This window comes from Drosophila suzukii, chromosome X (assembly GCF_043229965.1).
Source record: "Drosophila suzukii chromosome X, CBGP_Dsuzu_IsoJpt1.0, whole genome shotgun sequence".
NCBI classification, from domain to species: domain Eukaryota; kingdom Metazoa; phylum Arthropoda; class Insecta; order Diptera; family Drosophilidae; genus Drosophila; species Drosophila suzukii.
The window spans coordinates 12507430-12522961 of NC_092084.1; the positions used below are offsets into that span (position 1 = coordinate 12507430).

At 41.5% G+C, this 15532-nt stretch overlaps 3 protein-coding genes across 7 annotated transcripts; 1 reads left to right on the plus strand and 2 right to left on the minus strand.

Annotated features, from left to right (window-relative positions):
* Positions 1-286: 286 nt before the first annotated feature.
* Positions 287-7045, minus strand: LOC108006310 (phosphatidylinositol-3,5-bisphosphate 3-phosphatase MTMR4). 3 transcript variants are annotated; one of them, XM_017069805.4, is made up of 15 exons: positions 6891-7045; positions 5786-5909; positions 4712-5715; positions 4239-4429; positions 3974-4169; positions 3669-3854; positions 3446-3610; positions 3262-3388; positions 3092-3197; positions 2707-3032; positions 2047-2641; positions 1835-1985; positions 1672-1776; positions 1243-1445; positions 287-785 (listed from the first exon to the last, which is right to left on the minus strand). In XM_017069805.4, the coding sequence occupies exons 1-15, from the start codon at positions 6903-6905 to the stop codon at positions 596-598; spliced, it is 3684 nt and encodes a 1227-aa protein (XP_016925294.2). In that variant the 5' UTR covers positions 6906-7045; the 3' UTR covers positions 287-595. The 3 variants fall into 3 exon arrangements, with proteins under 3 accessions (XP_016925294.2, XP_016925296.2, XP_016925297.2); XM_017069807.4 differs by lacking the exon at positions 6891-7045 and adding an exon at positions 6750-6878; XM_017069808.4 differs by lacking the exons at positions 1243-1445; positions 6891-7045.
* A 104-nt stretch (positions 7046-7149) lies between these two features.
* On the plus strand, positions 7150-9850 carry ERp44 (Endoplasmic reticulum protein 44). The gene is made up of 7 exons (XM_036820272.3): positions 7150-7395; positions 7611-7695; positions 8423-8514; positions 8603-8996; positions 9059-9325; positions 9391-9589; positions 9655-9850. The coding sequence occupies exons 1-7, from the start codon at positions 7333-7335 to the stop codon at positions 9797-9799; spliced, it is 1245 nt and encodes a 414-aa protein (XP_036676167.1). The 5' UTR covers positions 7150-7332; the 3' UTR covers positions 9800-9850.
* A 671-nt stretch (positions 9851-10521) lies between these two features.
* On the minus strand, positions 10522-15391 carry caz (FUS RNA binding protein cabeza). 3 transcript variants are annotated; one of them, XM_036820467.3, is made up of 7 exons: positions 15232-15391; positions 15010-15144; positions 14841-14943; positions 13111-13145; positions 12077-12237; positions 11530-12008; positions 10522-11126 (listed from the first exon to the last, which is right to left on the minus strand). In XM_036820467.3, exons 1-7 carry the CDS (start codon positions 15236-15238, stop codon positions 10805-10807), a joined length of 1242 nt encoding a protein of 413 aa, XP_036676362.2. In that variant the 5' UTR covers positions 15239-15391; the 3' UTR covers positions 10522-10804. The 3 variants fall into 3 exon arrangements, with proteins under 3 accessions (XP_036676362.2, XP_065724169.2, XP_070853616.1); XM_065868097.2 differs by lacking the exon at positions 13111-13145; XM_070997515.1 differs by lacking the exons at positions 10522-11126; positions 13111-13145 and having other exon boundaries at positions 11784-12008; positions 15232-15390.
* Between the last annotated feature and the right edge of the window lie 141 nt (positions 15392-15532).

Sequence of the window (15532 nt, forward strand, 5' to 3'; positions counted from 1 at the left end):
CCTAATCCTATTATTTATGGAAATATATATATTTTTTGTAGGTAAACTTTAATATTGCCTGAAAATTAAGAATACAAACTAATATTTCTATATAGCATGCCACGAAGTTCTGATGCGACTTTGCTATCGACAGCGATAAATATGATAGAAATTCCTCTTTTTTTGATGACCACAATCTGAGCTTTTCACACTACGGAATACCCAAATAGCTGCAATTTGAAATGATTTAAACATAAAATTTGAAATTAAATAAAATGTTATATATTACATTAAATTGTAAACTAAATAGTTTCTTAAGTTTCATTTTTATTTTTGCATTCTTTGATCCACAAGCTGACCGTGTTTTTAACTTTGATTTTATACTGACCCCATTTTTGAAGACTGGCTTTGTTTAAAGATTGTATTGTAATTTACAATTGTTTCCATATATCCACATATATATTTCTAACAAAATTGTATAATTTCGTGTTCTATATAAACGCACAGATGAATTTTTCGCTATTATGGTGCTAACACATATGCAATAAATATTTTTGAGTAATAATATGTACATATTGATACAACAGAGGAGTCTTAGTTTAATTGGGAAAAGCTCTTAGGAATTTGCTGAAGACGTCTCCTCGTCCTTCACCTGGGATTCTGGAGGTACGGCACCGTACTCTTGGACATTTGTTGTGACGGTCGTGTAGCAAGATCCGCATAGCCTAACTGGATTAAAAAGCTTTTCGTTTGGCAAAGGAGCCCAAAATTCCGAGCAGTCAGCACAAAAAATTTCTCCACATGATCTGCAAGTATATTAAATAAAAAAAATGATGTTATTAAAATATTGTTAATTATCTTGTTGTTGAAAAAATATAACCCTATAAACCTCATTGAGAACCATGGTTATGGTTATAACTCTAATTTACAAATATAAAAACAGCAGTTTATTTAACTTGAAGTATCAAAATATCGGTTATTTGTTTTATATATATTCTTGATTAGCATAGTATACACTGTTAGTATAGTCATGGACGAACTAGTCGCTCAAATAAATAACATCACGATTTCAACTAAAGTTTTATATTAGGTATATAAAAAACATAGAATTGCAAAGTAATCAATACGATAGTTTACTAATTTACTGACTATACGGGCTCTAAAATATTACAACTTGTTAATATTCAACTGAAGTTAAAAATCAAACGAATATTGAATGTCTTTAAAGAGTAAAGAGTATGGTTTCAAATGTTGGATGCGCACCGACAATGATGTTTTCTTCGTCCAAGCCAGAACTCAGTTTGACAACTAGAGCAACGCGAAACTGCATGATCTGGTACCCAGAGGACACTGGAGGCTTTTTTCTCTTGGATCGAGGAAGGGGCAAACGATGGGGGACCGCTACGTTCTTCGACGGCTTCCCAGGAACATGTTGAAGCATTTTCAACGATATCCGATCCATTTTCCTAAAGAAAAGTTAAATGATTAGACGACTGCAAGTTAAGGCACACAATATTACATATGATTAGATTACAAGTTTGGCCTCGTTTAACACAAGTGCGCTATTATGCTCAAAAGTCGTTAAGTAAATCCAAAATACCCTGGTTATTAGCACACGCTTGCTATATCTAACACTAACCACGCTTCTCAAGAATATATGACGGGAGAACGAATATTAAAATCATTATTTACATGTTCCATATTTGTCGAAACGATGCTATTGCAGCTGGGACAACCTTTCTCCAATAAAGCCAATCGCATGCTGTGTATTTCCCGCAGAAGCATTTCCTCTCGTAGCTGAAATATTGTATTATATTATAAATAAGCTTCAAGGATGCTGCTATGTACTGCTAACCTTGTGTTCCTGTACGATCTGGTGGAGTCTTATGTTTTGTTCGCTGAGTCCATGGGCTAGGCCATCTGGACAGCTTATGGTAAACTGCGCCCGCTCCTGAAATGGTGTGGGCGGCAGCGAAATGATGCCCGACGAAGGGAATTGGTGTGCGCTGGAAGTACAGATTTTTCAGGTGAGTGAAAGTCCATCAAATCTCATATACTACAACTCACCTGCCGTTTTCTGCTGCGTACTTTAAGTCGCGACTGTTGCTCGAACCGCAGGTGTTGCGACGGATTCGACCGCCCGCAGAGGGTGCATCGAATGGCGACTGGGCCACGAAACGCTGAAGATCGGGCGATATAAAAAGACCTTCATCAGCGTGGTAACAACCATCGGATCCATTGGCATTCGCATTGGCGTCTTTGGACAACTTCGCCAGCTGGCAACGGTCTGCATTTCCGGCACTCTCTCTTGGCACTTGTAGGTCCAGGTGATGCGGAAAGGCGTCCCCTCGCTGCGGGCATATCACGGCATTCGGTTTCATGTGAACCTTGGGCAAATTATTGTAGCTCTGACTGATTTTACTGCTCTGGCCAGCAGCAGCAGCAGCAGCAGTGGTCGACGACTCCAGCTTTCCATCACCACCGGCCAGGTCGATGGGTGGCGTTCGATCCCGATCTCTACTGCTGTTCTCTTCGCTGTTGGCTGGTTTTTGTACGGGCTCTGCAGGAATCAGGGTATCAGTGCTGGTTTCGATGGCTCCATGCCACAAAGCGCGACAAATATCACTGGTGTCTTCGGATATTGAAGGAACTGGATTTTGATCTGAAAACCAAGAGTTACAAAGTTAGTTCTTGCCTTGGATTCTTAGGTCTACCATTAGATCTTACCATTTTCAGAGTGATCCAGAACGTGGACAGGTCGTCCGGATCCAGGGATCTGTTGCTGTGTGGACACCAAGGAACTTCGCCTTTGCGATTGTGATTCTACTTCCAATATATCACGGTTAGAAGCTGTACTTTGGTCGTTGTGGAACTCTGGAATGGGATGATTTGAACGGGGACCACAGGGACCCGATTCAATGGCATCTGTCACATCCAGCTCAAGTTCTTTGGGGTCTTTAACACTCTCTTGGACATTTTCGCTAACACTATTGTCGGTTTCCGATCTTATGTCAAACATGGAGTTGCTGTTCGCATTGAAGCAGTCTGTAACACTAATTAGCAAAGAGGAAAGTAATTAAATAATACATTAATTAATATAAATGGGACCCACATGGATTCAACTGTGAGGTTCGGATCACTCGATCTCCTCGAAATGGTGCTCTGTCCCAATTCGTTCGTTGTTAAGTCTTCAGAAGATCTTGTCTTCGCCATTAGGCCTAGATATTGCAGAAACAAACTAAAGTTAGTCTGGCTTTTTTAAAAGAATATTCAAACACTCACCGTTGTGTCCCGTCTGTCTTTCATTACTTAGTAATGGCAGATCAGTTCCGTTTTTGTTGCCTAAACTACCAAGGTATACGTCAGACCAAAAATATAAAAACCGCACACTGTGCGCCGGCCAAAGAACCTAAAATACCAAAATATATCATTAGCTTTAGTTTTTAATACAACAGTAGATCCTTACCTTTTCAGTCTCATGCTTATAGAGAGGATTTCTATACATAGTTTCCGCTAAAAATGGCCACACTGAAAACGTTCGGTCGAAAACTGAATTCTCGATGCGTTCTCTGAGCGAATTACATAGGAACGTGCCGAACAGACAGGACAACGAATGTTGCGCCAGTTTGATCTTTATAAACAATATAAGTTAGTGGATAGGAAAGGCGGTACTATAGAGTAGCACTTACCAAATAGCTTATACTGAACTCAAAACTGCACGGATACTGTCTGTGTATTTGATGCACCAGATCAAGCCACTGCAGAAAAACTGGGCATCGCTCGTTGACTTCGTCGGAGTTGGGACCATTGCCAGAGCGATCGGCAAACTTGTGACCAAAGTTCAGCCATTCACGCTCTACTAGAACACGGAATCCCTGAAAGAAAATCAATTCAGAATCAGAACATGATCTATAAATGATGGTTTAAACTAGGCAAGTCACTTCTAAGAAAACTTCTACTAATAAACTATAGTATTCAATACATAGCAACGTACTTCAACAGTCCTATAGTACGGATCCAGACAGAGTTGTGCCGTAGCCACGATCTGCGGAGTGCGATCCCAACCATCTGAGCAGTGCACAAGTACGGGCCGTCCATTCTTCTCGATTGTGTGCACAACAGTCATCGTGGCACCCAGCAGACCCGAAAGGTGCTGCATCCACATGGTCTTCTCCAGTTGTCCGAACCAGCTGTGGATTATTCGTTAAGGTTGTATTAGTTTAAATACAGATACTAGTTGGATTGCATGGTTAACTCACTTTGGATCATCGGGAGATGAGGCGCAAAGCTGGCGGACAGCATGGAAACTCTTTCGGATGGCGTGGATGTTGCCCAGGTTCATAAACTCAATTTCTGCACAAGGATAGTACTCTATGCACTCACAGCCACCGCCTCTGGCGCGATTTGTAACCGCGGATGTGTAGCTGCGAGCATCCACAATAAGGATTTTCTGAAATTTTAATAAAATATAATTAGTTCTAAATCCATCTCTATTGAATTAAATGCATGGCTTATCATTTCTGTAGTGTTTTGTAGCCTATACGTAACTTAATTTTAGTATTTTTCATTTCATTATATACAATGGTATATAAAAAGTAGGTATAGACCTAAAACCTTGTACAGAAGTATCATCATATTATAAATAACCGCTTTATAGGACTTGAATCGTAATACAGACCAGCTGAACAAAGGCTTAATTGCCGCTTACAGCGAAAAACAGCCATAAACTTACCTTTATTTCATCGAGCGTGAGTTCCTCGTGCGAGGAATCATCCAGAGATGGTGAACTCTTGCCGGACAAGCCCGACTGGCCGTTGGTCTCCTTGGAGCCCTTTGTTGGTTGCGCCTTTGTGTTAGCGAAGGTGGAATTCCTGGCGTGCTCGCCGCGGTCAAAGGCACAGGCATCGGCCAGTGCCTTCAGGAGCTGCTCATCCCTTGTGTTTCGCCAGCCCAGCCAACCCACCTCCGGCTGGCTGCATCGGGCCAAAATGGCGCCCGACTTCTGATGCCGCCAGACGACGGCCGGCAGCCTGCGTGATCCCCGGAAGTTGGCCACGTTATGCAGCATCTCGTCGGTGATGCAGCAGGGCACAAGCAACTTGGGTGGATACGAGGGGCAGAGCTTGAAGTCGGCATTGGCCGTGGAGATGCGCCACGAGCTCTTCAGGTCGAATCCCAGGCGGGCCACCTCGTTCTTGAAGTCGCTCTCATAGCGCACGGATCGCTGCAGGCGGTTGCTCATGGCGGAGGCGATGCTCTCGCTGGCGGGATCAATAGCCAGAGGATTGGCCGCCGCGGCACTGTGATGTGGGGCTATCGGCTTGGCCGAGCCATTGTGTAGCGCTGAAAAGCGATCCTTGGTCACCAGGCCATTTCCATTGGCCGTGGTGCTGCCATTTCCGTTTCCTGTTCCGCTTCCGATCACATCGCAGGTCCAGGAATAGAAGGGAAAGGCGAAGAGTGTCTCCAGGGCCTCGGGCACTCCGATGAGCAGGTGGATCCGGCGCTGCCAGTCGGCACACTGCTCTGCCGACGGAAAGGAGCAGCGCACTGTGCTGGCGTCCTTGCAGTTTACGATCAGCTGGAACAGATCCCGCACCTGAACGGATTCGATTAGGCCCAGGGGTACGTAGGTCTCGTAGGCGGTTGACTTCTTGGAGAGAAATATCCGGTAGTTGGACAGGGCAAGGACGCCATCGTCAGTGCGGCCCAGGTACTTAATCGATTCGCCGGCCACTAAGGGGATATATAGTATAAATTATAGATTAATAGAGGGATATATCATATATGTTAGATAGTATCCTACACTCTTGAAATGGGACACACAGCTGGGAGTCTTCCTTCTCCATTTGTGATTTTGGATACGATTCGGCGGCACGGATAAAGCAAATCGATGGAGGCGGTGATCCATCGGACATTGTGTGAATCGGCTAGAAGAATACTTGGCATGTAAAGTTTTCGAAATTACTTATTTGCTTACATATATATACATATATTTATATATATTTGGGCAAGGCGAATCGAATCGAATCGAATCGAGTGTCATTGGAAATCCGGTTATCGCCCATAGGTGGGATATATCATATATCCACCTTCCACCATCTCCGAATACGTAATTATGTATGTATGTGTGTATGCATAGAGTATATGGCGTTAATATGGATGTTATTGGTTTTGGGTTCGATGCGATGCAAAGTTTTTACTAGTATGGTATAGTAGTAGGTCTCATAAATAAATAAACATGTGCATTATTAAGTATTAGATGGTCAAAACAAAGCCAAATAAATTGATAATTCCAGCGGGCATGATTATTCCAGCACAATTTGAACACTTTTAGAACAAATCGAAGTTAATGTTTGAGTGTCGTGGTGGCAATATAGATAATGCACTGCATATAAACACTATGTGCATGTATGTATGTATTTATGTGAGAGCTGCACACACAGTTGCAGTTCCACAAGGTGCGCAATACATAGTATGCACGTACATATGTCACTACATTACATTACACACATTGATATATATGTATATATATAGCACTAGACTAGATTATCACAATTCCATAACCAATAAGCGAAAAAATGGCCCATTATCGTCGTACTCAAACTCAACAGATTCTAATGGCTGTGTGCATGTTGTCATAAACAAAGTAATTAAACATTTACGCATGTGTATGTTTGCATAAATTCATATGAATTCATATGTATGTATTCCGATATTCCGATGAGCAACAATAACACATTACAATCGTTACATATGTATGCACACACATTTGGTTATATTTTTTTTTTTTGGGGTTTTGATGTCCACAAAACGATCGGTTAGCAGCTTTTGCGGGGGTGTATTTAGCCCGAAAACTAATTGCCGAATTGAAAACGCGCTTGGCTTCTAGCTTTTCTCGCTCTATTTACCACCATAAAATCCATAAGCGTCAGCTATTATAAACAAAGATTTGCAAATGTTGTTGCACATACATATGTGTGCATATGTATTCATTTAGACACTTTTTGTTTCATTTCCATTGGAAATGGTTTATCGCTTCGGCTCGATTCGATATTTGTATCGTTAGCGATGGGGGGTCGGTCATGTGATGTGACTAAACCACTATCGATTAAGGCACAGCACACCGAAACGATAAAATGCAGCAGTGTGCTTTGCGATACTAACCAACACTGGCCAGCCGATAAAATCAACGAAATTGTTAAAACTTTTTTATTGTGCGTACGTTTGCATTCCATTCCAGCTGATGTGTAACTGAAATTAAACCGATCGCTTGGACTTTCCGCCGGTGCACGCAAATCCACACCCACTCCACTCTGCCCACAATACACCGCCCATCACAATTGGACCAGAATGATGATGGTTGGAGCGAGAATCGGAATCGGAAAGCTTGGGCCCTGTGCGGCCCTAGTTGCGGTGAGTCGACGTGTTCTGTTCTGTCTGGTTGTGTTTCTGTTTTCTGTTTCTGGTTCCGGCTGGGATGATTGCGAATCCCCCGCTGAATCAGCGGGGCATGTTTATTTTTTCCTTGAAAATGTCACAGAGGCCGGCTTTTTGCCTCCATCTTTGGCACCTCTCCCATCGCATTTCTTCTCAACTAACCGGAACTGTTGTCCTTATTGAAATTCCAGATTATACAGCTCCTCCAGCACATACAGCCGGCAGAATCCGCCGGGGCAGTGCCCATGACCAGTGATAATATCGATATGACCCTAGGTGAGAGACCAATCCGTTATGAACGCACCAAACCCATCCCAACAATCCCACATCCCAAGTCAATTAAGCCACTTACCCCATTGACGTGTCACTAAACAAAGTCAGTGGCTCGTCCAATTCGGCACTGCCAACGTGGTAAATTGCGTTTTAGACGTATTTTACGGATCTTCTGAGGAAGTGTTGCTGAATAAACTTTAGAGATTATAAGGGTTTATCATCCATTTTGGTCTGAGTTCCGTCGTTCCGCCAAAATATCAGCCATCAGAGAGCGGTTCATTTTAGATCCCAAGTTTGGCTTTCAGTTTCTACATATTAGGGATATCTTAAGCAAATAAAAAGTTTTAATTATCCCATGTTCGATTTCTTTTGGGTTTATTTCTAGTTTTTTATGACTTCTAGTCTTTCCGCTATTATCTTTCGTTTTACACAAATTCGATTTCCGATCTTGTTACGGTTTTCTAGGTACTAGATTTTACAGTGGTACTACACTATAATTAACCACATCTTAGAACTTTTTCTTTTTATTAATTTTTTTATAATAAAAATATTCATATTTTATTTACAAAATGTATAAAAATAATATTATTATTTTTAGAAAATTTAAAATATTCACTTTATATTTATTGTTATGAACACAATTGCTTTTAGTTTGCCACTCTGGGAATACACATACCATTTCATACACAATTTGGTGCTGATAACATTAAACACGCCTTGTTTCTTCCAGCGTCTAATGAATTGGTTTTCCTTAATTTTTATGCGGAGTGGTGTCGGTTTAGTAATATTTTAGCACCTATATTCGCTGAAGCTGCAGATAAGGTGAGTAGACCATATGGATCGGTAGTGATATATTTACCCATCTTTAAAATTATTAAACACACGACAATCATTTATCTCTCTTTTGCAGATTAAAGAAGAGTTCCCAGAGGCTGGTAAGGTGGTGCTAGGAAAGGTGGATTGCGACAAGGAGACGGCCATCGCATCCCGCTTCCACATAAACAAGTATCCGACTTTGAAAATAGTCCGCAATGGGCAGCTCAGCAAACGGGAGTACCGAGGCCAGCGTTCGGCAGATGCCTTCCTCGAGTTCGTCAAGAAGCAGCTGGAGGATCCTATCCAGGAGTTCAAGTCCCTGAAGGATCTGGAGAATCTAGACTCCAAGAAGCGCCTCATCTTGGGCTATTTTGATCGTAGGGACCAGCCCGAATACGATGTTTTCCGCAAGGTGGCTACGAATCTAAAGGAGGACTGCCAGTTCCACGTGGGCTTCGGTGATGCCGCCCAGGCCATGCATCCTCCTGGTAAAAATCAGCTTATTTAATGCTTCCTTCCTGTACTAATATTAACATTACATTTGTTTCAGGCACACCCATCATAGTATTTAGACCCGATGTGGCTCTGTCTCATGAAAACGATGAGACCTACACTGGAACACTGCAAAATTTCGATGAACTTAAAATTTGGATCCAGGAGAAGTGTGTGCCACTGGTACGAGAAATTACCTTTGAGAATGCAGAGGAACTTACGGAGGAGGGACTGCCGTTCCTTATCCTCTTCCATCGCCCAGACGATCATAACTCGATCAAGGATTACAAGTCGATCATTGAGCGACAATTGCTGGATGAGAAACGTAAGATGTTTGAAATCTACTGGTTTAGATGTAACCTTTTAATATATATTTTTAAAACCCCACAGAGAACGTCAACTTTTTGACCGCTGATGGCAAACGATTTGCGCATCCTCTGCACCATCTAGGGAAATCCGAGGATGACTTGCCGCTGATTGCCATCGACTCGTTCAAGCACATGTATCTGTTCCCCCACTTCAGCGACATGTACTCCCCAGGAAAGCTAAAGCAGTTCCTTCAGGATCTCTACAGCGGCAAGCTGCACAGGTAACTAAAACTGGATGCAATTCTATATAAAAGAAAGTTCTAACAGTTTTTTGATTACCTTCTAGGGAGTTTCATTACGGGCCGGATCCCTCAAATGATATAGAACCTGACCCACAAACCGGCAAAGGTACTTCCCCTCCAGAGTCAAAATTCAAGGAACTTGGCCCCTCCAAGCATCGCTACACCCTGCTAGAAAAAGATGAACTGTAATATAATTATGTACATTTAAAATAAAAGAAAACAATATAAAAAATGTAATAATCAGCCTTTCATCCAGTCAAAACGCAAGCAGAAAGGCAAAACTTCGATTGTGTTTAACGTAAATCTAAAAATAAAAAGTCTGGACTTTATTGACCTTTATTATTCCAAAAAACAGTTGATGGATGAATCATTTTGGCATTCAACGATTGACTTGCCATGTTGAATTCCTCACATGTTCTTCAAGAAAATTAATGATGTTTTTAAGGGGTTCTGTCGACTATTGTTGATAATAAACATGTCGCTCACTTACTAGAACAGTGACATATCTCAATAAAACTAGCATTTCGAGATAAACGCTTTTTAAGTTTTCAAGTGCCGTATGGCTTCCAGTAAAGCTATCAGACTCCAACCTCTGTATATTAAAGGTACGATGATAAAATGTACACGCAACATAGATTATTACTCAAAGAACATTTCTGCATATTACCTTTAATTACAGCCGATACTCTTAGAGTAAAAGGGTATATTAGATACGTCGGAAAATGTGTAATAGGCTTTTCCGATCCTATAAAGTATACATATTCTTGATTAGGATCACTAGTCGAGTCGATCTAGACATGTCTGTCCGTCCTGGAAATTTATTTTATTTGATATCTGAAACAAAATAAAGAGAATGTATGAAATCTCTCGACTCCGAGTCCCACACCCATTAATAATAGTATTTAGATCTCTTTTTCGATTTAATGTATATATATATATATGAGTTATATATATATATATTTTATTCGTATGTACCATGTTACAATTACAATCGTTAAATTAGATTACATAATATAAGTTCAGTCAAATCGAGCTCTAACCGGGTCCGTGTTGTCTAGAAGTCGGTTAAAATGAAGATGTGTGCTGGTATTTATAATTAGCTCTGACTGGTAAATTTAAAAGTACATTTAAAAGAGTACTCGCTACAATTAATACGTAAATGTGAAAAAATAGGTGCCATGCTATACAGCGCGCTTAGTATGGTCTGGAGCGCATGCCTCCGTCGTTCCTCATGGGTCCACCGCCGTCGCGGCGGTTGCCGCCGCCTCCTCCCCGGCCGCCACCACGTCCTCCGCCGCCGCCGCCTCCTCCTCCGTTGTCATTGAAGCGCGAGTAGCCACCGCCGCCGCCGCCTCCTTGCGAGTTGCCACCGCGATCTCGGTTCTGGTATCCACCGCCGCCGCCGCCGGATCCGCGATCTCCACGATCGTAGCCTCCGCCGCCGCCGCCACCGCCGTAGCCACCTCCACCACCACCGCCGCTGGAACCCTCATCGTCGCCTTTGGGTGTCTTGCAGCTAAAAACAACAAAAATTCAGATTACAACCGGAATCAACTAGAGATTGTTAATATGTTAGTTCCCCAGAGACTCAATAAAATTCCTTATCAATGGTTTCCAAGAATTTCTTTTGAGTCTCGTGGGTCTCGACCCGCATTGTTATAAAACCGTTTGGTACAGTTCAATCTATGTTTAAATAGTTTCCCCATCATAAGTAATGGTATAATGAATTAAAAAGGATTTTCTTTGAGTCTTGGTCTCGACTTTATACAGAGTTGCAAGCTTGTTTTGTTTAACTTATTGTATAATCATAAATAATACAACAAACTATGGTATTTTGAATTAAAGAGTAGCTGTTTTTTGTAATACAACAGTATTTAAGTAGATGAGAACTCAAATGTTAAAATCCTAGTTCGACTTACCGATTGCACTCATTGCGCCAGGCGAAGTTGGTGTTATTGCAGCTGTTGCACTTCCAGTCGCCGTCACGTGGTTGCACATTGCCACCACCGCCAGCTCCGCCGCCGCCTCCTCCGCCACCTCCGCGGTCGAAGCGTCCGCCGCCGCCGCCTCCGTTGCCGCCACCACCGCCTCCGCGATCGAAGCGGCCGCCACCGCCGCCTCCTCCTCCTCCGCCGCCGCCACCGCCGCCGCCGCCTCCTCCACCTCGACGTCCGCCGAATCCACCGCGACCTCCGCCGCCGCCCTTGTTCCAGTTGTTCTGGCGCTGGGCCAGCGAAACCTTGATCGCATTTCCATTGAAATCTCGCCCATCGAACCATTCGATGGCCGATTGCGCCGCATTGGTGTCGTCGTAGGTGACAGTGGCCTCTCCCTTGGAGGCGCCGGTCTCCTTGTTCTTGTACAGCCAAATCTTTGGCTTCATGGTACGCTTATCCTTCTGTTAAGTGCAATGGAGAAAGGAGAAGGGTTAAAAGGTTAAAGTATATCTACGGGACCACAACTTACCTTGATAATGCCAATGGCTCCAAAGTGAGTCTCAATATCCTGCTCTGTGGTAGATGGATCCATGCCGGAGACAAAGATAGTATCCTCCTGGGTGATCATGTCGCCGCTGCTGGAGCCACCGCTTCCTCCTCCTCCACCGCCGCCCGAGTATCCGCCGGGTCCTACAAAGGTGAATGGGCTATTAGACCGGGCTGACAAAGCAGGTAATTGCTTAGAATGGAACTGCTATTTATTTTTTATATTCTTTATTTTCTTTTTTTTTATTTCTTTTAGAATTTTTCCCCTCGATTTCAACCACCAAAAAACGCAACGAAGGTGAAGAAGGTCGAAGTACACGCCCATATGTGTATTATATCGAATCCTATACCTTGGCTGTTCCGTAATATATGTTTAACCAGGATAGTACTTGTTTTTGGGAAACCAGAATTTCGAGATGTATTCGAAAACCTTTGGGGTGGGGGTGGACGACTCGGGGAGAGACAAGGGGGACACTTTGAATGGGAGGTTTCGAGTTTCGAGCTTTCAAAGCCAGACTAACTGGTGGTGGTACATCAAACACAAACAGGTGACCCCGAATTGTCAGGAGTAAGCCCGACCGATGCACCTTACGAGAACCCTTAGTTCGTAATAACGCTTTAAACTGGACGTACACTCAACATTTCACAGGAATTTAATATTAAATAACCCCTAGCAGACCAAGTCGGTCGTTAACCATAGTTGATCAAACTAAGATCAACGAGTTTGAAGCACACTAAATACACTTTTTCGACGGGGATTATGAATTATAATGGGTAAAGACCCCACAAAGAATGCCGCCAGGTGGGGAACATTTTTGTTTACTCTTTCTATGATTTTTTCAAAACCTCTCTCTCTCTCAATTTGTTGATTTAAAATTAGATATTGTTTCAGGATCTGATCGGTTGGGTTGCATTTGATTTTTTTTTTTCATTTCGATTTTAGGTTCAAGTTCAATATGTAGAAAAATATTGGTATACATTACTCGATATGATTGCAATTATTTGCATTATTTTTACCTTTGTTGTAGCTGTCCTTGCTGGCGCCTCCATTTCTAAAAGAGGATATTGAATAACTTATTTAATGCTTTGATTTTGGTTTTAATGCAGTATGGTGAGGTATACGCCTAGGATCCCTTGTAATACATATTGCTTGTTCGACCATATGGTATCTAATACCATCTAGAGAGCACCCGGCACAGTTCGGTCAGTGACGACGGTAAAACAGCGGATATCCATTGTCATTTTCCATCTCAATATCCAGAATCAAGGGCGGCAATCACTGATCAAACTGCCAGGGAGAACACTGTAATCTACGCATACATATTTGGTCTTAAATCTCTATTCTAAACGTTTCTAGTTTACTATTGATAAACTGATTTTTCCAAATAAATGGGACTCGGAAATGAAAGGGACAGAAGATGTTCGTTCCTTATCGATAAGTCCCGGAAGTTCCTTATACCCGAATACCATCGTTAATAATCAAACCTGCTTATCTATTAAAAAAAAAAAGGTTTTAAAAAAAACATTAATTCATCTTAAAGTTAAGAAGACTATTGGATAAAATCACGTTTCAACTTAATACTATTAAAAATAAAAAACAAACAAATCTCAAGGGGAATACTAAAAAACAAAGCTTAGAACTAAATTTATTAGAGGTATAAAGCTCTACCTTATACTCAACATGTTTACCTTCTCTTAATTATCTACTATCTTAGAATCAGTATGAATTTAAGTATAATAACGTAAATACCTTGAATATGATTAGAAAGAATCAGAATCATACCAATCACTCCAAAATGCATATTTTGTATTTATTTTATATCATTTGAAATTATATTTCTTGTTTTTACTCGAGCTCTAATATGACCAATTGTAAGTTTAGCTGAAGTTTTGGAGATTTCTTCGTTTTTATGACCGTTTTATAATAATTATATCGTTATATCATTGTATACACTCAGTCTTATGTTTGTTCTCGTTCTTATTTTCATAATTTCTTGACCCACATTTTTTTTTTTTGTATATATTGATGCTTGTAGTGTGTCATTTTGAGAATGTTTACGCAGGGGTGGATAATAATTTGTTTTTTATTATTTATTGTATAAGAAAAATGATAATAATGTAATGGGCGCGATTCTCCATGCAAGAATCATTGAATTCATTATAGATTTCATAAGACGACCGTCACAATATTCAATGGCTGTCAAACCATTCAATTATTTCTTCGTTGAGGCGCCTTTTTGATACCCAAGGCGACTTATTTACCATTTCATAGATGTGCATTGTCAAAACCATTTTATAATACCAGTTTCTAATGTTTTAAGTCAGATTTCAAAGAAAAAACATACATACATGAAAAATACAGTCATGCCGTGTAAATAATAAGACGACCAAATTAGAGACTTCTGTTATTCTTTTTCAAAAACAGCTGAAGAGATGTTAATTTCTATTTTAAGAGTTTTCCACCAGTCAGAACGAAGAATTTCGCTGGAATTGCAAAAAGCCATTTCACACTTTGATGCAGGGTGGTGCAACGAATGCATTTCCTTTGTTTTAGCGGGTTATCTTTATGTTTTTGAGAAATTGGCTCGGCTTTTTCGTCGATTATGCTGAATTGATTCATAAATGTTTTTTTTTTTAGATTCGTACACTTCTTATAAACTCTTAACCTCCGTGGAACGCTAACCGTGATCTCTGAATCCCTCAGTATAACACTGTACCGAATTAATGGATAAAAGTGAATAACATACCCGTAGGAATTGCCTCCTCGGTCGTTCCATGAGCCGCCGCCGCCTCCACCTCCACCGCCTCCGCCGCCGCCGCCGCCGGAACCACGATGACCGGAATCATAACCTTAAACATAAATGTGTCGATATTGGAGTTGCGTTCGGTATGTCGATAGTTATTTGCACGCCTTACCACCGCCGCCTTGTTTGCCGTAGTTCGGAGGTGGCTCGTTGTAGTTACCCGTTTTATTTGGCATTTGTTGGTAGTTTGGTGGGGGGACAGCGAAATTATTATATCCCTGTCCGGCACCACCACCATAACCGCCACCTAGAGTGCACATATTTCGGTGTTTCAGTGTTCAGTGTTCTGCACGATGATACTACAATTTTAGGCATTTATAGCTCTTCTACTTACGTTCCATGACAAATAAACGCTGCGAACAGACTCTTTTCGATCGATAGAAATGCAGGAGTTTCAATTACTCGCTGCGCACAAAATGTCCCGAATGATATAGCGTCAGATCGTCACAAATTTTATTGTAAAATGGCGTGTGAAAATAAGTTAGGGATGTGCGTGGACTGGGTCTGGTATATGTGAATATCGCAAGGGCTATCGTTATCGATAGGTGGGTGGTGGAATGCATGGAAATGGAACAATCACGTAGGCCATCTGCCATTTCTTGTTTTTAATGTGCAAGTAATTTTGTTTTTAGGGA